The sequence below is a fragment of the Terrapene carolina genome, unplaced genomic scaffold (genome assembly GCF_002925995.2).
Source record: "Terrapene carolina triunguis isolate 2854851 unplaced genomic scaffold, T_m_triunguis-2.0 Scaffold31, whole genome shotgun sequence".
NCBI lineage: Eukaryota > Metazoa > Chordata > Testudines > Emydidae > Terrapene > Terrapene triunguis.
Window position 1 is genome coordinate 7,731,804 of NW_020664382.1, and position 27,733 is coordinate 7,759,536.

The 27,733-nt window shown below is 42.4% G+C and overlaps 1 protein-coding gene across 1 annotated transcript in view; it reads left to right on the plus strand.

Moving 5' to 3' along the window:
* Nucleotides 1-27,733, plus strand: part of LOC112104627 (trifunctional purine biosynthetic protein adenosine-3) — a 54,847-nt gene that overhangs the window by 11,252 nt on the left and 15,862 nt on the right. Inside the window, exons 5-17 of the mRNA XM_024197038.2 lie at nucleotides 113-224; nucleotides 4,972-5,040; nucleotides 6,520-6,645; nucleotides 7,596-7,683; nucleotides 8,311-8,396; nucleotides 10,966-11,134; nucleotides 12,685-12,916; nucleotides 15,843-15,937; nucleotides 17,880-17,989; nucleotides 20,775-20,973; nucleotides 23,378-23,629; nucleotides 23,983-24,135; nucleotides 27,276-27,479. Coding sequence (XP_024052806.1) covers nucleotides 113-224; nucleotides 4,972-5,040; nucleotides 6,520-6,645; nucleotides 7,596-7,683; nucleotides 8,311-8,396; nucleotides 10,966-11,134; nucleotides 12,685-12,916; nucleotides 15,843-15,937; nucleotides 17,880-17,989; nucleotides 20,775-20,973; nucleotides 23,378-23,629; nucleotides 23,983-24,135; nucleotides 27,276-27,479 — 1,895 coding nt within the window. The remainder of the gene's footprint in view (nucleotides 1-112; nucleotides 225-4,971; nucleotides 5,041-6,519; nucleotides 6,646-7,595; nucleotides 7,684-8,310; nucleotides 8,397-10,965; nucleotides 11,135-12,684; nucleotides 12,917-15,842; nucleotides 15,938-17,879; nucleotides 17,990-20,774; nucleotides 20,974-23,377; nucleotides 23,630-23,982; nucleotides 24,136-27,275; nucleotides 27,480-27,733) is intronic.

Below are 27,733 nucleotides of genomic sequence, written 5' to 3' on the forward strand. Positions count from 1 at the left end.
TCTTATTTTCAACCTTCAAAATCCATAAAGGTAGGAGGCTTGGACTTGAAAATGCATCAGAGGCTGACAGGTTATTATGGAATCCCTCAGTCATTCTTTTTTTTTTTATAAGCGTGGACTTTCCTGCCCTGGTTGTAAAAGCTAGTGGTCTGGCTGCTGGCAAAGGAGTAATTGTGGCTACTAACAAAGAGGGAGCCTGCAAAGCTGTGCATGAAATCATGCAGGTGAGTTGCAATGTTCTGTAAATACCCATTTTGCCTGAGAATTTTATGTTTATTAGTAACGACAGCAAAACATCAAAGGCATTTTTGTGTGATTTACATGGAACATACATTAGCCTAACACAACTTATAGATTCATAGAAATGTGGGGCTGGAAACGACTTTGAAAAGTCGGCAAGTCCAGCCCCCTATGCCAAGGCAGGACCAAGTAAAACTAGACCATCCCTGATAGGTGTTTGTCCAACCTGTTCTTAGAAGCCTCCAGTGATGGGGATTCCACAACCTCTCTTGGAAGCCTGTTCCAGTGCTTAACTGTCCTTAAACTTAGAAAGATTTTACTAATATCTAACCTAAATCTCATTCTACCTTCAGTGGACGTAGAGAACAGTTGATCACAGTCCTCTTCATAACAGCTCTTAACAATTTTAAAATTGTTATCAGGTCCCTCCTCAGTCTTCTTTTCTCAAGACTAAACATGCCCAGTTTTTTAATCTTTCTGAATAGATCAGCTTTTCTAAACCTTTTATCATTTTTGTTGCTCTTCTCCAGATTCTCTCCAACTTGTCCACATCTTTCCTACAGTTTGGCATCGTGAACTGGACACAGTACTCTAGCTGAGGCCTCACCAGTGCCACGTAGTGAGGGACAATTACCTCCCGTGTCTTAAATTCAACACTGCTGTTAATACACCCCAGAATATTTGCCTTTTTTGCTACTGCATCACATTGTTGACTCATATTCAGTGTGATCCACTATAACCCCCAGATCCTTTTCAGCAGTACTACCACCTAGCCAGTTCCTCATTCTGTACTTTTGATATTTTCTTTCTAAGTGTATTACTTTGCACTTATCTTTATTGAATTTTATCTTGCTGAATTCAGACCAATTCATCAATTTGTCAGGGTCACTTTGAATTCTAATCCTGTCCTCCAAAGTGTTTGTAACCCCCTCCCAGCTTGATGTCATCTGCAAATTTTATAAGCATACTCTCCACTCCATTATCCAAGTCATTCATGAAAATATTGAATAGTACCAGATCCAGGACTGACCCCTGCAGGATCCCACTAGATGCGCCATCCCAGCAAACCATTGATAACTACTCTTTGACTATGGTCTTTCAACCAGTTGTGGTCCCACCTCATACTAATTTAATCTAGACCACATTTCCCTGGCTTGCTTATGAGAGTGTCATGTAGGACTGTGTCAAAAGCTTTACTAAAATCAAGATCTATCATGTCTACTGTTTCTCCCCTATCTATTAAGCCATTAACCCTGTCAAAGAAGGATATTAAGTTGGTTTGGCATGATTTGTTCTTTCCAAATCTGTGCTGGCTGTTCCTTATAACACTATTATTCTCTAGGTGCTTACAAATTGATTGTTGAATAATTATTTTTTTTCCAGGTATCTGCCTGGTCTGTATTTCCCTGGGTCCTCCTTGTCCCCCTTTTTAAAAATGGGTACTATGTTTACCTTGCTCCAGTCTTCTGGGACCTCACCTGTCCTCCATGAGTTCTCAAAGATAATTGCTAAGAGTTCCAAGGTTGCTTCAGCTAGTTCCTTAAATAAACCTAGGATGAATTTCATCAGGCCCTGATGACTTGAACATGTAACTTACCTAAATATTCTTTAACTTGTTCTTTCCCTGGTTTGGCTTTCCCCTTTTTGTTAATATTAGTTGTGTTGAGTATCTGGTCACCATTAATCTTTTTGGCGAAGACTGAAGCAAAATAGGCATTAAACACGGCAGACTTATTGATGTCATCAGTTATTAGCTCTCCCTCACCATTAAGTTGATGACCTACATTTTCCTTGTCTTTCTCTTGCTCTGAATGAATTTAAAGGAGCTTTACTTTTTCCCTTTTATATCCCTTGCAAGGTATAACTTATTTTGTGCCTTACTCTTCCTGATTTTGTCCCTACATGCTTGTGCTGTTCTTTTTTACTCCTCGTTGGTAATTCATCCATGTTTCTAATTTTTGTAGGAGTCCTTTTGATTTTTCAGGACATTAAAGAGCTCCTGATGGAGCCATATTGTCCTCTTACTATCGGGATAGTTTGCAGTTGTCTTTAATGTTGTCTCCATGAGAAACTACCAGTTCTCCTGAACTCCTTTTCCCCCTAGATTTTCTTGCCATAGGACCTTATCCACCAGTTGTCTGAGATTATCCCTTCTCACGCTGCACTCACACTATTTGGGTGTGTATGAATGAATACAATATTTTATTCCTTCAGGAAGCATTCTCTTTCCAGGCACAATCTCTATGGGCATAAATAAGATCCCATTTTCATACTTGCTTCCTTTTGGATTTGCTTTTTCTCCATCCTTTTTGTGTCCCTGCTATTACAGAACTGTCAGGACTCTAACAGTACTCCTATGATTAAACTGGCTAAGGCAAACTAAAGAAAAAGGTCCTTGAAACTGAACATGCAGCTTCAGCTATAGGTTTGAGCCTTGAGCATATGCTTAGCTGTACATGTGTGCTTTAATCCCAATGGAATACCTGTAAAGCTAAGCGCATAGACTCATAGAAGTGTAGGACTGGAAGGGACCTCGAGAGGTCATCTAGTCCAGTCCCGTGCACTCAAGGCAGACTAGTAATAGTCCTTAAACCATTCCTGACAGGCGTTTGTCTAACCTGTTCTTAAAAAAACCTCCAATGACAGAGATTCCACAACCTCCCTAGACAATTTGTTCCACTGTTTAACTATCTGACAGTTAGGAAGTTCTTCCTAATGTCCAACTTAAACCTCCCTTGCTGCAATTGGGGGGGGGGGGGGAGGCGATAGCTCAGTGGTTTGAGCGTTGGCCTGCTAAACCCAGGTTTGTGAGTTCAGTCCTTGAGGGGGCCACTTAGGGATCTGGGGCAAAATCAGGACTTGGTCCTGCTAGTGAAGACAGGGGGCTGGACTCAATGACCTATCAAGGTCCCTTCCAGTTCTAGGAGATAAGATATCTCCATTTATTTATTTATAATTTAAGCCCATTGCTGCTTATCCTATCCTCAGAGGTTAATGAGATCAATTTTTCACCTTCCTCCTTGCAACAACCTTTTATGTACTTGAAAACTATTCTCTTGTCCGTCGTCATCGTCGTCTCCCCTCCCTCCCCCCCCCCCCCCCTGCTCTTCTGCCAACTAAACAAACCCCACCTTTTTTTTTTTTTTCAATTTTTCCTCATAGGTCATGTTTTCTAGACCTTTAGTCATTTTTGTTGCTCTCCTCTGGACTGTCTCTAATTTGTCCACATCTTTCCTGATGTGTGGCACCCAGAATTGGACACAATATTCCAGCTGAGGCCTAATCAGCACAGAGTAGAGGGGAAGAATTACTTCTAGTGTCTTGCTTACAACACTTCTGCTAATGCATCCCAGAATGATGTTTACTTTTTTTGCAACAGAGTTACACTGTTGACTCATTTGGCTTGTGATCCACTATAACCCTCCCATCCCTTTCCGCAGTACTCCTTCCTAGGCAGTCATTTCCCATTTTGAATTTGTGCAGTTGACTGTGCCTTCCTAAGTGGAGTACTTTGCATTTGTCCTATTGAATTTCATGCTGTTTTCTTCAGACCATTTCTCCAGTTTGTCCAGATCATTTTGAATTTTAATCCTGTTCTCCAAAGTATTTGCAACCCTCCCAGCTTGGTATCGTCCACAGACTTTATAAGTGTACTCTCTCTATGCCACTGTCTTAATCATTGATGAAGATACTGTACAGAACCGGACCCAGGACTGATCCCTGAGGGACCCCACTTGATGTTCACAGTCAAGCTGGAAGGGAATAACTGATAATTATTCTCTGGGGACGGTTTTCCAACTAATTATACATATAACCTAGATGGAGCTATTATAAGGTGAATTTCCTTAGTTTGTTTATGAGAAGGTCATGCAAGACAGTATCAAAAGCCTGACTAAATTCAAGATATACCACATCTACTGCTTCCCCCTATCCAGGCTTGTTACCCTGTCAAAGAAAGCTATTAGGTTGGTTTGACATGATTTGTTCTTGACAAATCCATGTTGGCTGTTACTTATCACCTTATTATCTTCTAGGTGTTTGCAAATTGATTTCTTGATTATTTGCTCCGTTATCTTTCCGGGTACTGAAGTTAAACTGACTGGACTGTAATTCCCCTTTGTTGTCCTTATTCCCCGTTTTACGGATTGGCTCTGTATTTCCCCTCTTCCAGTCCTCTGGCATCTTTCCCATCTTCCATGAGTTTTCGAAGATAATTGCTAAAATTTTTTCACACCCCTGAGCAACATAAGTTATACCGACAAAAGTGATTGTGTAGATATGGCCTCAGAGAGCCACAAAGTTGCCTTGGCAGTGCACTGCATTAATATGTGGTCAGCATGCAAACATTTCCGTGGAGCGATGTTCTCGCATTCCTCTGTAAGTGTTCTGAACAAAGTGGATTTTCTGCTCTTCAAGGCTGAGAATCATTGTTCCAGTCTGAAATAATATTGGTTCAAAATTTAAAACAAAAAAGGTATGAGGAATTGCCAGTCAATAACCCAAGTGGTATCAATGTTGAGTTTATAAACTTTCAAGAGCATGTCTGTATTATGAAAAGGGAGGGGGGGAAGCATTCAACATTGCCAACATGTCTGATATGGAGGATGGAAACAGAACAGATGGGTTCCAGGTGTATTTTTCCTTGCTGGTGTGGGAGGATTACAAAGGTTTGAATGTTGTTTGAAATGACTGAAATGGAGACAAAAGAAATAAAGATGATTTTTAATGCAGGATAAGACTTTTGGAGCAGCTGGGGAAACTGTTGTTGTTGAAGAACTTCTTGTAGGAGAAGAGGTTTCTGTAAGTATGCTTCTCGTCCTCTTAAGAGTTTGGGTTACAGCTTACTGAAGGAACATTTAGGGACCTACTATACCAGGTTACTTAGAAGATACTGTACAAGTAACCAGTATCAGGGCCTGAATTTTTGTTAATACTAAGGCCCCTTTACACCATCCTGGCAGTCTAGAGAAGCTTGAAATGGACATATATTTCAGTTCCACCCACTTTAAGGCCCCTTAACACTGGCAGACTGGTGTAAACAGGCTGTAGTATACATGAACATTCAGGCCCAGTTTCTAAAAAGATGGCATGGTAACTTTGCATTAATGCTGCAACATAGGAAGTCCAAGTATGGTCTTGGGTGTCTCACTCAGGGCTAAAATAGGCTTATATTAGATGAGGCACACTTGAGCTTTGGAGGGTGATATGATATATATGAAAAATAGCCATCACTGCTTTATTGACCAGTCATAGCGGAGGCCACATCAGTATCCTGCCCTGCCTAAAGAAAACAGAACTGCAGATATTAGATGGTCATCTTCTGTATAGTGACCTGGTCTTGAACTAAGGGGAACTTAGACTGGTGGTTCTCTCAAGTTAAGTATGTACAAGGTGATACTCTTAATTAGCCAAAAAAGGACATCAGAGGATTTCAGTACAAGAACATGAAAACTTACTTGAAAGTTCTTTGAGGACTTCAGTAACTCAGCCAGAGGTTAGGGGTCTATTACATGAGTGGGTGGATGAGGTTCTGTGGCCTAAAAAGTGCAGAAGGTCAGACTAGATGATCATGATGGTCCCTTCTGACCTTAGAGTCTATGAGTCTATGAAAAAGCAAAAATTGTATTTTTACTTGGTTGTCAAAAATGATCCGTCATGGGTGAGTACAATTTTGTAGGGTCTGAGATACGTGTGTTGTTTGGCTCTTTTTGCTTATTGTTATAAGGGTACCCTGCCTGCCTCTGAATGGAATTATAAACGGTTCTTGTAAGCAGTCCTGAACGAGCAATATTTGCAGTTGCCCAAACAGTGATTGACAGCACTTAATTCCCAAAAGAGACTGGCAGGGGGAGCTCTTTGAAGACACTAGGAAGCATGGAAGCATATGGTAGCTATGTAATTTTCAAAGTCAGTTTGTTTTTTGTGATCACGGAAGAAGGAAAAAGAATGAGGTAATGCTTCCCTTCCTCGGGAGTAATCTCTGCAATGGAAATTCCAGTTGCTCTTCGTATCTGTGTGCCTCCTCAGTGTCATTCTGCTGTTCCTACAGAATAACTTGTATATAAGGGTTCTACAGCACAAGTTGATATTTCTTGGGGAACAGGGGGTGAGAAGTGCTTAGAATGCTAATGTGTGTTTTATATTACTAGAGGGGTGGAGTTAATTGCTTTTACGATAAGGTTTTATAAGCCTGAAAACTGGGTTTATATTCACCATTTCCAGTGGTGCTAGTTTTAGTCATATACATTTGGGTATGTAACTATTCATGTTTCCTTACAGTGCTTGTGCTTCACTGATGGTGTCACTGTTGCTCCCATGCCACCAGCCCAGGATCACAAACGGTTAATGGATGGAGACCAGGGCCCAAACACTGGAGGGATGGGAGCTTACTGCCCAGCACCACAGGTGTAATATGATATTGGAAAGCTGTTTTGGTGGAGTTTAATATTAAAAGTGTGTGTGTGTGTGTGTGTGTGTGTGTGTGTGTGTGTGTGTGTGTGTGTGTGTTATTTGTTCTATCCTGGGAAACAGAATTGGAGAGAGAGGGCTTCTAGCCTAGGGAGATGACAGTCTGACACAAGGGATTGTGTTTCACCAGGCTTGATTGTCTTGCACTAAAGAATGGTGCATCCTTACTGAATTACGTTTTGATGGTGAAGGTGGAAGTCTGCATTTTCTGCCATATTGCATTTTGTGCTGGTATTTAGTGTTACTAAATCCCGGTCACCTGTACCAAACGGTTAAAGATCAATTTTTCTCTTATTTAAGTTAGAATGATTGACCTTTGTCATATGTCTCTTATGATTTGGTCTCTCTGTTTGACGGGTAACTGTTATTTGCAAAGGGATTTACTTTATTTTCTTTTGATTGATATTCTGGTCAACTGACTTTCTTCCATTGTAAAAGTAAACTTTGTATCACAACATAGCTATGTTGATTTTATTTGACAGTGATTCAGTCAGTAATGTCCTGTGCGCATTCCAGCCTTAACTTGTCTTGACCTCCCCTTCCTGCAAACATTTACACACATACTTAACGTTATGCGGATGAGGAGTTCCATTATGTCAATGGGACTACTTGCATGTGTAGAGTTAAACATGTGTGTAAATGTTGTGGGATCGGAGCCATAGTGTCAGTACTGCTGTATGCTCTTTCTAGATAGATAATAAGATATTCGCTTTGTCTGTTGAAATTCAGGTGTGAAAGATACCTGGAATACTGCTGCATGGCTCTTAAAAGCAATGCAAAAAAAAAAAAAAAAACGTATGGATATTAAAAAAAAAAAAAAAAAAAAAAAAAAAGCACTTGTATGACACTAGGAAAAAATACATTAATTTCTAATAATATTTTATTAGATTTCCAAAGATTTGCTGCTGAAAATCAGAGATACTATTCTTCAGAAAACGGTTGATGGAATGAAAGAAGAGGGTGTCCCTTACATTGGTAGGTGGAAGCTTTTGTTTTTGTTAGATGTTTGTCTTCAAACACCAAACGTAACATACTCCCTCCTCCCATCTCCTGCTAAGGGCCCAGTCCAACTCCCACTAAAGTTAATGGCAATACTTGGACTTCTTTGGGAGCTGGATTTGGTTCCAAAGGCTTGATCCAAAGCCCACTGAAGTCAGTGGCTTCTTTCTGTTGAGTCCGATGGATCAGCCCCCAAATGAGCAAGAATGGTAAGGGGCAACATTTTCAGATGTAGTCTGCAAAATTGTGTCCACAATTTTTTGTGTGTAATGTTAACAGGGTAATCACGCATGAGTGCAGGTAATGGAATTTATGTCTCTTTGCACATATCAGGTAACTGCATGCCTTCATTCTATTATTTGCACCCACAAGTGATTGGACTAAAAGAACAGCAGAAGCAAATAATTGTGGACAAAATTCTGCTGGATATTTTGGAGAATTTTTGCCTCAAATGTTTGTTTGAAATTTAAGGTTTAGAGTGAACATGGTCTGGCAGCCCCCTAATAATAGCATTGCAAATGCAACATTCATTATAAACAGTTTTTTAAAACAAATGGCCTGTACAGTCACTTAGACTAGTTTTAATCTGGTTTGTCATTTTAGGTGTGCTATATGCTGGATTAATGCTTACCAGTGATGGGCCTAAGGTTCTTGAGTTTAACTGCAGGTTTGGTGACCCAGAGTGTCAGGTGAGTGACTGAAAATAGTTTGATATGGAAAATATATCACACTTTTATCCATACTTCTTTATTTGCACTGATTATAAATAGGGAAAACTTAGCCAATGATCTAATGCATAATTACCTAATTGTTTTAAGATTTAAAAAGAAATTTTAGATTTTAAGTTTTATATAGCAATTTCCTTCAAAACAGTTATAGATTAGTATTTTTCCACATTATTAATTACTATGTGTTTATGTGCCAAAAATGTTTTCAGTGCTGAACAAACTACAAAGTTGAGTCCCAGACCTACGCAGCTTATGATCTAGAGAATGGCATACCTTAATGCTTGCTTTCTTTATTTTCAGTTCTAGGCGTCATATATCTTCATTGCATAAGACGTGAGTCTTTAGAAGGGATTTGAATTTACATTACAGTGTTCAAATTTTGAAGAAAGACTGTCAGGTTAAATGTTATGTAGGACCAGATAGTGAACCCTTTAATCACATTGGTGAGAAGATACATATGTATTCCCTTTTGGTGACCAGACACTCATATAAGTAAAGCCAATGTAAGGATTTGCAAATATTATTTTTAGTAATTTAGAGTTCACCATTAATGCAGATTGTTCAATTACATTTCACTCCATATGGATGACATAAATAGACCAGCCACTTTTACTCTTGTTCATATTCAGTCTCTAGTTAGTCTCATTTTCTGGTTCTTATGTACAATGATTTGAGTAGCAAACACATCAGGGGAGTGTTTACTTTGTTAAAAAATACTTATTTGGAATTTCTCTGATCAGCTTTAAGTTCTTCTTCGAGTGCTTGCTCATGTCCATTCAACTTAGGTGTGTGTGCTCGCCACATGCACTGGTGTCAGAAGTTTTTCCCTCAGCAGTATCCGTAGGGGACTGGCTCTGGCGCCCCCTGAAGTGGCGCACACATGCCGCGGTATATAGGGCACCACCGGTTCCCCCCACCCTCAGTTCTTTCTTGCCGCCAGTGACGTTGCTGGAACTGTTGCTGCTTCAGCTAGTGCTATTGCTGCTCGTTCATACAAACTAGTTATCTCTTGTATTATAGTGTACATAGTTTTCTGTTAGTGTTAATAAATCCCTTAGCCATAGTTAGACACTTCATAGGTCCCAAATGGAACTTTGCCTCGGGATGGGGCTTGCCCCGGTCCCCAGGCTTTAAGCCCTGTGATCACTGCAAGAGGCCCATGCCCGTTAGTGGCCCACACAGCAGTTGTCTGTGTTGCTTGGGTGATGGACACGTTAGTGAGAAGTGCAAAATTTGCAAGTCCTTCAAGCCACGGACTAAGAAGGAGCATGATATTCGTCACCCCGGCACCGGAGCAGTGCTCCGACTCAGCACCGAGTACCGTGACCTTGGTACGCAGCGCCCCACCGGGACCGTCCACGGGCCAGCACCGGTCCCCATCCGTGGCTCCAACCAAGAAGTCAGTGCGAGGCCGGTCTCCAACCTCCCGCAAGGGAAAGGATAAGACTGGGTGTGAGCAGGGTCCCATGCCGGGCAACTCTTCACCCACGTCGGGATCTCAGGCCCAAGGTCCAGTGGAGCGATGTAGCCCAACCCGCTCCCCGCCAGCTACCCCAGATAGTGACAGAGGCCTCCATCAGCTCCAGGTGCCGTCTACGCCAGAGGCCCTGCAGGCGGCGCAGGAGATCATGTCCCTCCTGGTGCCGCCCACACCAGCTCCTGCAGTTCCCCGGTCATGGGGTAAACTCGCGTTCGGACAGCTTCCGTCCCCACCTCAGCGGTACCATTCCCCTTCGCGGGGAATGGCCCACCAGTGCTCGCCCTCCCGTAGCCGCCTCGCATCTGACCGTGAAAGGCAGATGCAGCGCAGCCCCATTCAGTCCCCAGACCTAGGGCACAGGCAGAGTGGATCAAGGCACAGCTCGTCGGCCACTGGGTGCAGACCTTTGGAGGCAAGCACCCCCCGGCAGGAGTATCGGTCCCAGCACGCAGTATCTCCGAGACCGTGGTACCGCTCCAGGGACCCATCGAGGGATCAATGTCACCATTCCTCGAAGCGTCGCCGATCCCTAGGAGGGAATCACCATGTGTGGGCGCTTCCCAACACCAGGCCCATTCCGACTTCTGGTCCCGCTCCTCATCCCATTACCGCTCGTCAAGTGCGAGACCTAGATCGCTGGCTTCAAGCCGTCGCGAATCCGTCAAGCGCCACCGATCCCTGAGATCCCGCTCCAGATCGGACTTCAGGCAGAGTGACTGGCACCAGTCTCCAGGCGAAGTGACCGGCACCCAACTGAGGGTGGGGGGGGGGGAACCGTCAACTCCCTATATACTGCGGCATACGGGCGCCACTCCAGGGGGTGCCGGATCCGGTCCCCTACTAATACTGCTGAGAGGAAAACTTTCGGCACTGATGCACGTGGCAGGCACGCACATCTAAGTTGAATGGACATGAGCAACATATCTCAAAGAACACCAGTTACAGAAAAGGTAACTGTCTTTTTTTTTATTAAATCTGTGTTCTTAAAAAGTCTAAATTTGGGACTTACTTCAACCTTAGTGTCTTTTTAACTTGTCTACATTTTTGTAGGTAATCCTTCCATTATTGAAGAGTGATTTGTATGAAGTTATACAAGCGACGATCAATAGAAAGCTGTCTAGCTCCATGCCTGTTTGGTCTGAAGACAGTGCAGCCATGACTGTGGTCATGGCTAGTGAAGGTTATCCAGGAAACTATGCCAAGGGTTTGGAAATAACAGGTAAAGACATCAGGAGTAACTATGCAAGAAGTTTTCCCCCGTATGCCTTGCACAAATTAATCTATGTAATATCGGGGTTTGGAAACGACACAATTTATGACTCTGCGTCAGCAAGAGACAACTGAATTTTAACACACACACACACACACACACACACACACACACACACACACACACAGATTTTTAGCTTTCATTAGTCAAATAGAATGTCTTTCCTTTCATATAAAGTTCAGACTGGGAAGGAAAACTGTTACTTTTCTCTCATACTATAAGCATTGTGGTGACAATCGCAGCATTTCCCACTCATTACATCCTCTTTTTCTGGTCCTCCTATGTTTTTTAAATATGGAATGTTGTTGAGGTGCTGTGAAACCTGAGGATAGTATTAAATTCATCACTGCCCGTTGTTGTTTTGGTGCTGTGTGACAGGGCGTACCTACCCTGCACCAGCCCCAGCATATAAAAGGTAGCAGCCCAGCTCAGTCTAAGCAGGCTGCTGGAGGGGAAGGACTCAGGCTGTGAGCTCTTTCCAGGGAGTTACTACAGGCCCTGACTGTGGGGCCGGGGCTCGCAGAGTGCCAGACACACTCCAGGCTGCCCAACGAGCCTCGAAAAGGGGCCGCACTGGTGGGAGCCTGGCCATTTGAGGACCCCAGAGGACCTGGGGAGCTTCAACGAGTGGGAAAGGGTAAGAAGCAGCCCAGGGAACATAAACTTTTTGATGCTGAGCGAACTGGGGAACCAGTCAGTGTTTCGGGAGGATCCCTGCTGACTCAGTGGTGAGCACTCCCACCACCGACACAGCCCGGGGCTGGCACTCAGAGGATCAGGGAGGGCCCGAGTCCCATTACCCAAAGTGCCACACACCCCTGAGTGGCACCCCACTGCCCCAACGGGCCAACAGGCAATGCAATCTCAATGAGGTGGGCTACTATGCTGACTCTGGCCATTATGCCACACAGCTCCTTGTAGAAGGGCCATTTGCTGCTTCTGGCCATTGGACCACATTGCCCCGAGTGGAAGGGCCCTCTACTGACTCTGGCCATTAGACCATGCTGCCCTGACGAGAAGGGCCACCCTATTGACGCCAGCCACTAGACACCAAACTATCATGTCCATAGTAAAGGTCATTAGTATAAGAACTAACTGGCTGCGGTACAGCCTTTTCCTTTCTTTTGGACCACACGTGACCTGACACCCCGTGGCAGGGTGTACCTACCCAGTGACATGCTGATCTATTTTGGTCACTCAAGGTCATAACTAAGAGTAGAGTAATGCAAAATACAACTAAAAATTAAATCTGTAAGCAGATGTCTCAGCTAAATGCCTCCTTCCACGTCCCAAGGCATTTAGCGAACACATTTGTCTGTCCACAGAATTTAGCTTCTTTGTATGTATTTAGTTACCAGAGTGGTTATGTGGGCCTGCACAATCAATCTTGATTCTTGATTGGGGTTCCTAGGGACTACTGGAATACAAATAATTAATAATAGGTGATCGATCAAAGTATTTTAAATGACTGATTATATTTATATTGTAAAATATTACAGGATTTTCTAAGGCTAAAGAACTAGGGCTGGAGGTGTTCCATGCAGGCACGGCAGTAAAGGACGGCAAAGTAGTGACTAATGGTGGAAGAGTCCTTACGGTTACGGCTATCAAGAAGGATCTGATGGCAGCACTGGAAGAAGCCAACAAAGGAGTAGCAGCCATACACTTCAAGGGTGCCATTTACAGAAAGGACATTGGTTATCGGGCTATAGCTTTCCTCAGCAATTCCAGGTATATATCTGAAGGCACTGCCTGAAATTGATTGTTATTAGTGCTACCTGAAGTGATCAGAAGAGATCGGTAACTCAAGAGATCACTTAACTTGGTGTCTCCAGCTAGCTTCTGATGTACCCAGATGCAGGTAGCAATTTATGGTTGGCATTTCTGTAGTAATCTCAGCAAGAGAAGCCAGCAACTGACTGGGTTTGGAAACTGAATTACTCTCTCAACGTAGAGCTGATTCTTCCAGGTCTGGGGTAAACAACACTGACAAGCAAGTTTAGGGTAACTTGCACTGCTGCTGCCTGTACTATGCCTATTCTGTGTATGGGGGACTTCAGTTTCCAAGGCTCTTACAACAGTAACTTTCTCCTGCACTAAATTCATATTTCCCATTAGTCTAACATTAGAGTCATCTCATCTGTTTATGGGAGAAATGTTAGTGGATTGTTTCATTGGATTCATTCTTAGTGTTATTAAAATGTGTGTAAAAGGAGCAAGAAGCTTTGGAACTCCTGCTTTATTGGGTTTTGACTGACAACCAGCTTATAATTTGTCACTTATTTTGAAATAGTTCTGCGAGACACGGGTTTATTAATCCTGGGAAGGTGGGTTTTTTTGTTTTTGTTTTGAGCAGTGTCTCTTGCTATTCTTGACTGCTGCCTTTTGATGTAGTCAGGAACCTCTTGCAAACTTTTTAACTCATGTTACCAGATATGGAGCATTTTTTCTCAATCTGCCTCTTCCCCAGTTCATTAACAGCCATAATAACTTTTGGTAATAGACCATTATGCAAAGTATAAGAGGCTGTGTTAGTAGGAGTCTCTATTTTGCTACTAGAGTACTGTTTGATTAGTATATTGTAAAGCCATCTATGTATAAACAATAAATAAACTAAATGTGAAACGGTGCTTGTATTTAGTCTTATTTCTCCTGAGTACAGTACACCATTTGATAATTTGTTTAATTATGTGAAAGCGTATAATTGGTGTAAATGCTGTAGTAAAAATTATAATTGAATATTTGTATTACACGAGAAAAGAGTGTACTTGAACAGACACTAGGAGCCTGACCCTGTAAAGCACTGAACGTGGGGGGCATGGAGAGAGAGGGAGTATGGCTGGAATTCCTCTACGCTCTTATGATCTCCTGCGCATGTGTCAGCCCTTTGGGAGCTAGTGTAAGTTGGAGTGGCCCGGAGACTGCTCTAATGTGTATTGGAGGCCAAACTGATGCCAGACAGCCCCAAGTACTGGGAGAACAAATAGGTGATGCAAAATAACCTTTGCCCCACCTTGGGTCCTGTGTTGAGCACAGGTCACAAGGACCAAAGATTGGGCCCATAAAGTGCAGCAGTAGTCTCTAGGAACTTCTTCTGCAAGGTGCTGGGAGGCCTCTGCTCCTGAGGGGGCAGCTCAGGGGAGGCGCACAGCACCTGGCAGGGTCAATCCTCAGGCAGTAATGTTTCACTCTATAATGCAGGGGTGGGCAACCTGCAGCCCACCACTGCTATAATGCAACCAGAGCATTTTCTGAAAATAAAATACTCTCTTTTTAAGAAAAACAAAAACAAAACCCAGCATATATTTAGGAGCTGAAAATGTTTAACGTTTCTCCTTTTGTATGTTTTGAACAGAAATGTGTGTGTATGCAACTTTTTGTAGGGAATTTTTCTTAATAAGACACATTGGGAAGAGGGCAGTCATTCTGACAGATCTCTGTTCCTCAACCAGTATTGGGCTTCGCCTTGAGAACAAACCTAATACCGAATCAAAAAAATTAGAGAGCTAAAATATCTTAGGCCATCTCATCCATACCCATGACCGTGTAAGAATTCGAATTGCTCAATCTGAGTTAAATACATTTGCTACAACTGAGCATTGAAAGCAACTACGACCATCCCAAAAATAAAACGTCCTTCCTGTGAATATGGGGGAAATAACTTGTATCTCAGTTAATAACATAGATATTCCAATTCGTATACATATATTCATTAACTGAATTGGGGTACAAGTTATAACCAAATATTCATTGGGTGCCTTTTACATAGAGAGAGAGAGAGAGAGAGTGTGTGTGTGTGTGTGCGCGCGCACACACACACACACACACACACACGGCCCTGAAAAATATGCATTCTTTTAAAAAGATTTCTAACACAAAATTGCTTTAATTAAAGTAATTTTATAAAAAAAAAAAAAAAGGCACTGTGTTTTGTGCTCTACCACCTGAGTCATTAAGGAAGGACTAACCTTAAATTGAAGGATATGTTCTCATAGAGCAGTGCTGATGCATGTAATACCTTCATTATGGGATGCTATTTTGAGCTTCCTCCAAGCCACTGAGCATGCTTGCCTGATCCATCAAAGAACTTAAGCGGATGCTTAATTTTTAGCATGTAGGTAATCTAATTGAAGCCAATGTACCAGTGTCTGCAGAACCGAGCCCATTGTCCCTCCTTTGAATGTCATCTTTGTGCAAATTGTATCTTGGTGTGTAGCCAGTTGGCTTATGTTCTGGTCTCTGATGCAGTCCTTACGATGGCTAGGAGTGTTCATATATCACACAGCACAGTACTCTTTATTTCCTGTCTTCAGCCATGTGCATGAGCTTAGCCTCAAAACAGCAGTGCAGTGCCTCAATCTTTGAGTTACTGAGCTGGTCTGAAATACGTGGTATAGTAGGTGTTGTGTTACTGCTGCTGAATTCTTTCATGCTATTCTAATAATGCTTTCAGCGTACGCTATGTTAGCAAAGTACTGTGCAAACATGAAAGGGATGATGCTACTAGGAAAACTCCCATTGAGTTCACTAGGGCCAGGATCAAGTTCTATATAGTTAATTATCACAGTAATGTAGGAAAGTAAATACTATAAAAGGCAAACATATTTATGCCATTAGTAATTGGTTACTTTAAACTTTTTTTTTAACAATCTTTTAGAGGCCTGACTTACAAAAACAGTGGGGTAGACATCGCAGCTGGCAATACCTTGGTTCAGAAAATTAAACCCTTAGCAGCAGCCACCTCAAGGCCAGGTAAGCTCAGATTTGTACCATTATCCCTGGTTCACTCAGTTCTTGACAACCATACATGTCATTAGATCTTTAGAGTGACGCAAATGCTCATGTTTGTGTGTCCTGCCTTGAAAATTCAAGGTTGAGCAAACACCCAAGAGATATTCAAAATGCAGAAATCCCTAAAGATACAGAATCACTTGTCAAAATGACCCTGTAAAACGTATTACCTGAGAGATGTAGCACATTCTCAACTCCCCTTGAGTTCGACAGAATTGAGGGTGATCATGCAACACAGAGGTTTATTCCCTAAATTTAAGATACATGAGCAAAAGTCTCACCACCTGCTCATATTTTTAAGTAAATATATTATCAGTTTGAGTACAGTATCAGATATTCATTTTTCTTCAATACATGTTTTGAAAGCCTGTGACTTTTCACTGAAAGTGTAAAACTCCCCATACATCATACATGGAAATACCTCAGTTTTGCATACAAGACACCCATGTGCTCCTCAGATAACTCTGATCAGGTCAGACCCTCCTCGTGCTGGTTTCAGAAACTTGCCTTGCCATAACAAGTCACTAATGGTGGTATAACAAAGTGTGGGTCTGCAATGAATACAGACATTTTGTTAATACAGTTTATTTCAATTTTCAAATTAATTAAAGACCTTCAAATAGCTTTATATCTCTTTCACGTTTACCAAACCTGTGAATAATTTTCATTATTAATTCTGTTTTTTCCAGCTTTGCCCCTTTCATTGTTAGTTTTTTTTAATGTATGCTAATCTTAACAACTGGAAGCCAAACATACATGTATATGACAGTAATAATGCACTGTAGGTAGAGACATAAAATGGGTGTTGCATCTCAGTGAGGGAAAAATGTCCCATTGGCAACTTTCTTCAGGGAGGACTGGGCTTCAGCCTATTACAGCCATTTCTTATCTACTTTTACAGAAAGCTTTTTTAAGTACAAAAAGGGACAAATAATCTACATTAACTATTGAATGTGCAATCACAAGGCTTATGTAATTATAAAAATATATCCTAAAAGGATAAGGAACTCCCTATGTTTCAAGGCTTAAGTCCAGTGAAGCAATTAAAGCACATGCTTAACTGGCCTATTGTGGAACTACTCCAGTATTTAAAGTTAAGCATGTGCTTTAATCAATGGTTTGCTGGATCAGGGCCCATTGTTCTTGGCTCAGTTCCAATGGGTTTTCTACATTTGGATGATTTGTAGGAATGGGTCATAAGTGGTTAGAAGTCTTCAGTATACTAGGCTGTTAATCCGCACCTTTCACTGGCACCAGAGGTAACATTTGCAAAAGTGCGTAGATGACTCAAGAGCTTAAGTCCCATTGACTTTCTGTGCAAAGGGGATGTAAAATGTGACCAGTCAGAATAGTAATGGTTTTCAGTCACTTTGCACATATTTTGCGCAGGTGTAAGCAGTTTACACAGGGTGTAGGGCAGTGAACAGTCAAGCCCAGATGACCTAAATACAGTTTAGAGATGTATGTTTTGCAGCATTTTAATACTCTGTGCTTTTATTTAGACTCAGATATTGCTTTGGAAATTGGATAGTATATTAGTTGGTACGTTCCTTCCCCAAAAATCCCACACTGCTGTGTTGTTTTTATCAACAGCATAAACACGTGGGATCAAAACTTATGCCCAGAGCTCAGCTCTTGTTCCCCAAGGGCCCAATTTACAACTGAAATCAATGATAGGGTTTAGATCAGGACCTAGTTTAATAGAGGCTGAGACTACTGTGGAGAGGCACTTGGTCTTTGGGGAGCCGGGAGAGGGAAGGGAAGAGAGAGTCTTGTGATCCCTTTTGTTGATTAAAGTCATGTTGAGTGGCTTCAGAAGGAATCTCTTCAGTGGTGGAGGATCCGGCAGGATCCCATTGGAGTAAAAGTTTAATTCCTTTGTCTTTTTTTTTCTGGTTGGCAGGCTGCAATGCAGAGCTCGGAGGATTTGCTGGTCTCTTTGACTTGAAAGCAGCTGGTTACAAAGATCCTATCTTGGTGTCTGGAACTGATGGTGTTGGAACAAAACTCAAGGTAACTGAAAACACCTGTGCAGGAAGGATTGTCCTGATTAAAAGCAAAACACCTGTCCACATCAATGCCGAGATTATTAATCGGGGATGCTTACTGTGTTCAGAATAATACACATTCATACTTTAAAAAGCATCTTCTTTCTGATCCCAGTTCAGCTAAGTACATGCCTGATTTTAAGCAGGTGAGAAGCCCCATTAAAGTCAGGGACTGCTCATGCTTAAAATTATTCACGTATTTAAATACCTTGTTGAATCAGGGCCTCCATCTCTACACACACAGTGTCCAATCGCAGAGCCAAACAATAAGACTATATAGTGGCCATTGTATATTTGTGCACACTGATTGGACCATTTTATTCTGAGTGCATTTTGTACTCCCCAATTAAATTTAAAAAAATGAACATTCCCTAAGATGAGATCTTAAGTCAGATTCATGGAGCTCTACCAATTTATTCCAGCTGAGTATATGGCCCACAGTCTTTTAACATCTGTATCCAACGGAGCAGAACGGCTATGTCTTACTGCTGGACAGCATGAATTGGAGTTTGTGTTGTGCCCATCAGTTTTCTTGTTCACACCAGAGAAATTTTTGGAGCTTTAAAGACTGGGACCCTGTTTCCCAAAACTCCTGTTGGGAGTTTCAGGTGCACAAATAATGTAGCATTGAACTGTAAATGAATGATATTCAAATCTCAGTGCTCTCATAAATGTTTATTATTATTAAAATTAAAGGATCCCTTTCTATGTCCAAGTCATCAGCAGTTGGAAAAGATGGAAATAGAGAGTGGTAACAAAAAATAAACGTCGTTGAGGTGAATTTTTATTTTTAAAGTGGAAATAAACTGTAGTTTAAAAAAAAAAGCCACCAAAACGTACTTTCCTGTTGACTCAGAATGACATTATGCATTATCTACCCTCTCTGTATAATTGCATAATCTTAATGAGGTCCCTTTGTACCATTCTCCAGTGGTTAACGTAGATTGAAACAGGAGGGGGAACTCTCGCCTCATCAATTAAGGAGGATCAATGTGGGAGCACTCCTTAACGAAGCCAGGAAAAGGCAATTACTAGGAGCTGTGCTCTCCCCACTTCTTCTTCTTTTGAACCTTGCCCTTCTTACTCTTATTGTTCGTTAAATCTACCTATTGTATCTTGTCTCATTTTTAGATGGTAAATTTTTCAGGGCAGGACCATCTCTTACTCTGTGTTTATGCAGTGTGTAGCACAGTGGGGTCCCGGTTTTGATTGGGCATTCTACGTGCTACTGCATTACTATTACTACTAATAATAATGTAGTGTTCCAGTTTTATCAGAGCTATTTTGAACTTGGTCGTCATTTTTATTTTTTTTGCTTACGAAGTAGGGGAAGAGTTTCTTGTACTTGTTGTGCCTGGTCCAGAAAAGCATAGTTGTGAAGTACCTGCTATTTCACACTAACTCCATCACTGCAGCTGACGTGCTAAAATCCAGCCATGTCACTTGGTCACATTAAGGGTTCGTGGGCACCCTTTGTTAACTTCCATGGGAGCTATGGTTGTTTAGTGCCTTGGAAATCAGTCTCAGTAGTGTCAACTCTCACAATTTTATCACAAGTCTCGCACTGTTTGATATTTTGCTTAAAGCCCCAGCTCCTGGAGGCAAGGGATTATATGAGAATATCAATCCTGATAATTATTTTTATAGTAAGATTCTAGCCCTGGTGGTTATGGTGTATAGCTTGAAAATATGACATGAATGTAACCTAAAGATTGAAAACTAAGAAGGCAGATAAACAGCCAAAATGTATTTGTTTTTAAATTGCATGATTTTTAGCTATGCTTTTGTAACATTTGGAGCTGGGAGTACAGCAGGCTTCTTATTTAGGGCTTGGATATTGATTTTAGGCTCCAAGCTTTAGAGACACAAACTTGGTAATTATGGCATTGACCACTCTTTGCCTCAACTTCTTCAGTCTACAAAAATGGGGATAATGATATTCTCTTTCTCCACCAGGTGGGTGCTGTGAGGCTTAACTCGCGTATGTTTACAAAGCACTATGAGATCCTTTTATGAGAGGTGTTCTAGAAGTGAACTGTACCATTTGTCAAGTCATTCTCCGTTTTATTTATCTTTCATTCTCTTCCCCTAAAAAAGCTTCTCTCACTTCTTGAAATCTGGTGGTCTGTGTATTACCTATTGGTGGTCTGGGGAGAGCTGGATGGTCACATGATACTGTCTTCCTTCCTTGTTTTCAGCTGCTACATTGCACTAAAGACAGCTGAAACCTCTTAAATTCTTTTCTAATGTCATGTAAGCAATTGCTGTAGTTGCCACAGGGATGTTAGACACTTGCCAATGGGAGGGGAAGTGTTCATGAGACCGTCTCTAGTAAGATATGACCCATATTGTGAAAAACATTGAGAATCTCCCTCCCCACAAAAATAAGCGACTTAGAGAAAGGATACACCCTAATTTGAAGGAACTGGCAATTTTAGAGGCTTTTCAGACAGTATTCACATGAACAACGTGATGTTTGTGCCTTCCCTTCCTATTGTCAGGGAATCATAGAATATCAGGGTTGGAAGGGACCTCAGAAGGTCATCTAGTCCAACCCCCTGCTCAAAGCAGGACCAATCCCCAGACAGATTTTTGCCCCAGATCCCTAAGTGCCCCCCTCAAGGATTGAACTCACAACCCTGGGTGTAGTAGGCCAATGCTCAAACCACTGAGTTATCCCTCCCCACTCTGAGATCTTGTGCTTTTAATTCATGCAAAAATTACAAACTAGTCTCTCTGTCTTGTTGCAGATTGCACAGATGTGTAAGAAACATGACACCATTGGCCAGGACTTGGTTGCCATGTGTGTCAATGACATCCTGGCTCAGGGAGCAGAGCCCCTCTTCTTCCTCGACTATTTTGCCTGTGGGAAACTTGACGCTGAAGTGGCTCAAGCAGTCATAGCGGGAATAGCTGAAGCTTGTAAAAAGGCAGGATGCGCTCTCTTGGGTACGAGCACTTGCTTCCTGTACGGGATTTGAAAATTTGTGTGCTGCACTTTTTTTTAAACTGTTTTTTAATATTTTGTGTCCACACTCTTGAAAGGTTTCATAAATCAAAACTCGATGAGACTCTGATTAACTGCCTATGCTTTATGAAATGGGGTCTCCATCCACTTACATAGCAGGTGCTGTTTGTTCACAAAAGCTACGAGTAGGTCAGGAATCCATGTTTTTACAGTTTTCTTTCCCTGTCTCTTCATTTAACATCATAAAAATGAAGGGCTTTATGCAACTCCTGCCAATAGGTCACATATTTGAATTATTTCTATATTTCAAGTCAATTTATAAATGTGCTGAAGAGGCATATTTGTTTTCTGATGAAGACTTTGTGTTTGGAGTATCCAAATTTTCACAAAATCAGTTTATCCCAAGATGTTAAGTTTTTAAGCTTTTTCCCTCATACTCTCATTAACTAGTGATCATATTTTATTAGCAAATTATGTATGTATCCTATTATTCAATATTGAAGCTAATCTTACATACAATGAACCACTATATTACTTTTAGCTTGTGACTTTCACAAAAATTAAACCTTTAAAAGTCATTCAGCTCATTAATATGTTTTAAATTCTGTTAGAGAATCTTGTGTTATCCAAGTATTAATATGAATTCTTACTTTATAAAAGTAATAGAATGTAGGCTTACAATTTAGAAGAACGAAAACTACAAAGCCAAGTTCAGTTCCCTCTCTCTGTTTTTACATTTCTCCTCCTTTTAGAAGTAATTATCTCCCCTAGTAAATATACAGGAGCAAAACTTAATAAATTTTCAAAACAAACCTTCTCATATACCAGTTAGAGATGGCAAAATCAGATAAGCTTATCTTGCATTACGTAACTATCTTTGAAAGATAGAAAGAAAAGAGTCTCTCTTAATGGGGATGTCTCATTTTACAGGTATTTTACAAGCTTTGTCCATGAAAAACAGGCAATGTATGTATTGCCAATCAAAATTTTCTTAATTCATTACTTCATACCAGTATATGAACAAATGGGCTACTTACTTCAAACCCTGCATCTAAAATACACTTTTATTTAAATATCAAAACTTGTCACATGCATTGACTAAATTGTTTAAATTTCAGAGCTTAATTTCCATTACAGTTACTAAACAACTGTAAACATAGCCACCTATAGTGAGGTTAGAAAGGAAGCTGGAGGCTTACAAATTAATTGGTGGAGATTAATTATTAAGTTTTAAATGGGAATACTGTGTATCATTGTGTGCTCATATTCAGAAATATCCGAGACCATGAGTCATGTAGCCATTAGGATGCTAGAATTCTATCACTGTCTCTGTTTCAGACCTGTTAAAATCACTAATTTTTCCAGACATTTTGTTACATGAGAGAGCTACTTTTAAATACATCAGATCTTGTCAACACTAGGCAAAAAAAGAAGTTGCAACAAACTATAACAGCTGTACAACCCTTTGCATCCACACACTGCAGCTGTCCCATGCACTTTGCAAGACTTATTTGTACAAAATGGTCGCAACACCTAGGAGAAGGCCTTTAGCTCAGGTATGGCTGAAATGGTGCAATCAACAAGGGTTTCTCTCCAGTGTGGACAGGAAGCCATAAGCATTGCAGCTGCACTGATTCAACTAGCCTTGCTAACTCCATCCCACAATGCAGTGCCATGTGTTTAGAAATTACTGAAAACCCCCTGCTCCCATCAGCAGTCCTGGCAATGTGGGATAGACACTTCAGAGTGTACTGGTACAACCAGGTTAGTAAAGCATTCCGTGTATGGATGTGCCAGCATGGTTCTGCCAAACAACGTTGCTGTCTGGATACGCTAAACCATTTTGAAAACAAGGGAAGCAATCAATTATTTAATGCATTCAGTGTCCTTGGATACATTTCCTTGTGTAGCGTAGGCACACCCCAGAGGGGAATTCAACCTGTCTGTTATTCTCCAGAGTGCTAATCTGAGCATTTATATTTTGCTGTATAAATGAATAGATTTAGTTTTCAGTAGGGCTGCATGCTCAGGAGGTGGTCTCTGTGCTCTGTGCATCACTCCTGTGATGGAAGCCATATTAGCACTGAGATAACAAACCCTATCAAAAAAATCTGTATAAACAAATGTAGGTATATAGTAATTTTAACCCTGGCCATCAGAAATGAGGATTTCTTGACAACATTCCAATTTGCCTGTCATCCGTTCCAATGACAGGAGCTACAGCCATGTGACAAATGCTGCTGCTCATTAATTTTTTTTTTTTTTAAATGTAGCCTATTTACACCGCTGCATTCCTTCGCATCCGGTTGGAAACATATAAAAATCATATGTATATTGATCACAATGTCTTTCACCCCATTCTTTCTCTTTCCTTGTTCCCTGCAGGAGGAGAGACTGCTGAAATGCCTGGCATGTATCTGCCTGGGGAGTACGACCTCGCTGGCTTTGCAGTTGGTGCCGTGGAACAAGGACAGATGCTCCCCCAACTGGAGAGAATTGCTGATGGGGATGTTGTCATTGGAATAGCTTCCTCTGGGGTTCACAGCAATGGGTTTAGCCTTGTAAGGAAGATTGTAGAAAAGTCGTCTTTAGATTTCACTTCTCCATCAGATGGTGGCTCTGGTGAACAGACGTTAGGTACCATCACTAATACATATACCTCTTCTCCTGCTGTGTAACAAAATGTCATGATTGTTTTCCCAACATAGCTTTTTTTTATGATTCCACTATTACTTGACTATATTCTTCTTTCCCTTTTCTCAAATTAAATACACTGAAACAAATTAAGCTGAGGGGCAGATGGGTAATAACACTGGTGTGTACTACAGGAGTTAGAGCAAAGCATTTTTCTCTTTCCACTTCAATTTACTCCGTCATATAGTAGTTGCTTTTCAATGTCTGGTAAATGAATATTTTTAGGCTTCCTTGATTTAATTCGATTGACGTTAATTTCTATGTTGTAATCAGTCTTTTTCATTTTACATTCACAGGGGAACTACTGTTAACCCCAACTAAAATCTACAGTAAAACTCTGTTGCCTCTCCTTCGTTCAGGGCGTGTTAAGGCCTACGCCCACATCACTGGAGGAGGTCTGTTGGAAAATATCCCCCGAGTTCTCCCAGAATCATTTGGTGTAGTTTTAGGTAAGGAAGCAAAATGGGCATCATATTAAAAAAATGTGCAGTTGTGGGCATGGACCTGAAAAGCCCATCAATGTGGTATAAAGTAAACTGACACTTTCCTTGAGTCTCACATTTGCATATCTAGAACACAGTTTATTTTTTTACTAGATCTTTATTGAATTTCCCCTTTCACTCAGAATACCTACAGAGTACCTTGTAGTAGGGTGACCAGATGTCCTGTTTTTAAAGAGACCGTCCCATATTTAAGCCCTCCTGTAGGTGTCTCGACTTTTTCTTAAAAATGGGCAAATTGTCCCATATTTTCTGTTTTTCCACCACCCCCCACCCTCTCCCACCCTCCACCAGTACGGTGGGTCCTGCTTTTGGCTGGATCCCTGCTCACCAACCGCCTGCCCACCAGCGGTGACCGGGGGGGGGGTGTCTAGTGGCTGACAATGGGGCTGGGTATGCAAGGCTGGTGGCGGGGTGAAGATGCAGTGCACGGGGTCAGCTGCTCCCCCAGCTGGTCTGTCAGCGCAACCCGCGCTGCGTGCCGGCTCTCCGCGAGCAGGACCCCACCCCCCATCCAGTTTCCCGCCAGCGCTGGCTGCACGCTCCGAGCTGCGGTGGCTGGTGCATGCAGGCAAGCGCAAGGCGGTGGCTGATTACGTGTCACCTCTGCTGCTGACTCATTGGCCCTTGATGTGCTCCCCCTCTCGCTGTTTTTCCCCTTTGTCCCCTTCTTCCCCAGCTCGCTGCTCCTCCATATCCCCCCCAGCGGAGCGTGTCCCACTCCCAGCACTGGGCGGAGAACCAGCCCCTGGTTGGAGCACTGAGCTCACCAACAACCTGGCCAGCAGCCTCCTTCCTTCCCCCACTGCCTCTGGCTGGGCCAGCACCCCAGGAAAGCCCAAGACCCTCCAGCCCAGGGCAGTGGCCAGAAGGAGCCGAGCCCTGCGTGTGCCAAAGCCCCGCACAGCGCTGGCACGGGGAAGCCACTCCGCCCCTCAGCTAAGCTCTGGAGTGGCAGGTGGGGAGCGATTTTCAGCCTGTTCGTGCCCCGACCCTGCAGGCTCCATAGCAACCCCTGGGGCAGGGACTAAGCACCCTCTTCACTCACCCTTCCCCCTGCCCTGAGTCCTACCCCCAGGGAGCGCAGGGTTGTTCCATCCCCTAGGCACCCTCCCCTGCTGAGCCACCTCTCTGGCCAGGTTCGCTGAAGCCTCTGCAGTCAGGTTCCCTGGGCCCTGGTGCACAGTGAATCCTTAGGGCTTAACCCCTTCCTACCCATGCTGTAGGTGGGGGACAGGAGGCGGCTGGGGTATGTCGGTGGCCAGCAACAGCCTGGAGGTATTAGCTGCCTTTCGTCACTATGTGGGCAGGAAGGAACAAGCTGCTTCCAGCCACACAGGGAGGCTGGGGAAAGAGATGAGCTCTGCAAAGACATGGGCCAGGTCATCCCATATCTCCCCCACCCCCACCCCCCGCAGGGCTGGAAGTAGCTCCCTTCCCTCCCGCACAGTGCCGAAAGGCTGCTGCTGGCCATGTTCTGGTGTGAACCCTGGCAGAAATCTGGGGAGGGGGTCATGTGACCCTGCGTCCATCCGTCCCATCTCCCCCTCCCTCCCCCCAGCCCGCCCATGTGTTGCCTCAGGAAGATGCAGCGCCAGGAGAGGCAGGTCCATGCCAGAGGCCCAGCCAGGCATGGAGGGTGGAGAGCGCTGGGCAGGGTCGGTGTGTCCCCCCCCCACTACCACCCACCCTGTGAGAGAGGTGTACAGGAGTGTGTGTGTGTGTGTGTGTGTGTGTGTGTCACCTCTCCTCGTGTGAACCCTTTATCTTTAAAGATAAAGGTAAATAAAAAGAATCCAACTATGCAGTATTTCTTTTTTACGGGCTCAGTCAACTTGATGTTAATTTGAATGTTTGTACTGAATCGTTCTGATTGATTGCCGCTGAACTTGTTTGAATACAAATAATTTTACCAGGTGTCCCGTATTCAGCATAGGGAAATATGGTCACCTACCTTGTAGCCTTAAGATTGCAATCTCTCCTCCCTTGAACTCATAATGTTTTGGGTTGGGTTTGTTTGTTTAAGGAACCAGGTGGTTTAAAAACAACCAAAAGAGAGTTGCTACTGTTTTGTAACATCACACAAACTCAGCTCAATCTAACTTGTTTGAGAGATCTTTGTTGTGCACTAGAGTGTAATCAGTAGTTCACATGTTAGGAGGAATGTGTGCATAACATCATAATCATGATACTTTGCACTTGGATACAGCCTTTCTGAAATCTCAAACCATTTTACCTACATTAATTAGTCCTCATATATTTCACTAGGTTAATTATTATTCCCATTTTACAAGCAAGCACCTGTTGGCACAGCAAAGTTAAGTGACTTGTTCAGGATCACACAGCGTTGGTGCCAGGTGCAGAATAAAACAGAACTCGTGACTCTCAGTTCTCTGTTCCAAATAATAAATTGTGCTTCCTTCCACAGACTGAGCTCATCAGATCTGTGTTTTATTTTTCTAGTTCGCCTCTTCTATATGCTAAAATCTGTTGAGTACTAATGTATGAAAACCAGGACATAACATTTAAAATATAATATGGCAAAAAGAAATCTACTTCCTTTTTAACTCCATCATACTTGTTCAGCAATGCTGCTGCTGCGGGCCAATCAGCTCTTGCCATGGGGGAAAGGACTCTTGTCTGTTGTCTGTTGGAATCTGGTGGTGCCTCCCTCATTTTATACCCTCTCTACCATTGCAGCTGTCATCTTCCCAGGAGAGGATGACTAATAAGAGCACCTTCTCAAGTATCCTCCGAGCCTCTTCCTAATTATTAGCCAATGGGTCACAGTTGAGTAATTCATTTCCTACATTCCATGGGCTGAACCACATTTTCCAACACTCCAGACCCTGCTGACTGAGGCAGTAAGAGACAGGGACTGGGAATTAAATCCAGTTCTTCTGCATTGCAGCAAAGATCACTGGGCCTAAGACTGCCCCAAGTCTAATCATTTTTGCATTTGTAATTCACATCCAGAAATTCTGGCTCTTGATATTCTAGGAACTTGAGTATTTGTGTAAAGACAATCATTTCTATTCAACACTTGTTTTGTATTTCAACAAGCAATTTACAGCTTCAATCATTTTCAGATGCTCACAGTTGGCGGATACCTGAAATCTTCTCTTGGCTTCAAAAAGAGGGAAACCTCTCAGAAGAGGAGATGGCCCGAACATTTAATTGCGGGATTGGCGCAGTCTTGGTGGTAGAAAAGGCACTGGCTCAGCAGGTTCTGAAAGACGTACAGAGACATGAGGAAGCCTGGCTGATAGGGAAAGTCGTCTCCCGACACACAGGTAGTGGAGTCTCATTTACCTAGAGGAATGTAGGGCCAGCTGATGTAAATCAGTGAAGCTCCACTGATGTTAGCTGAGGATCTGGTCCATAGATACTCTGTCGCATTTGCTTCATAGGTGTGTTAAAATGATAGTCCTGAAGATTCCAGTTACAGTACATATAACACATGCTTAGGAGTGTTTGTTAGCTTTGAAGTGGTGAGAAACAAGAAGTGCTACTGGTCTAATTCTCAGAAGTGCTGAAGTCCTTTTAT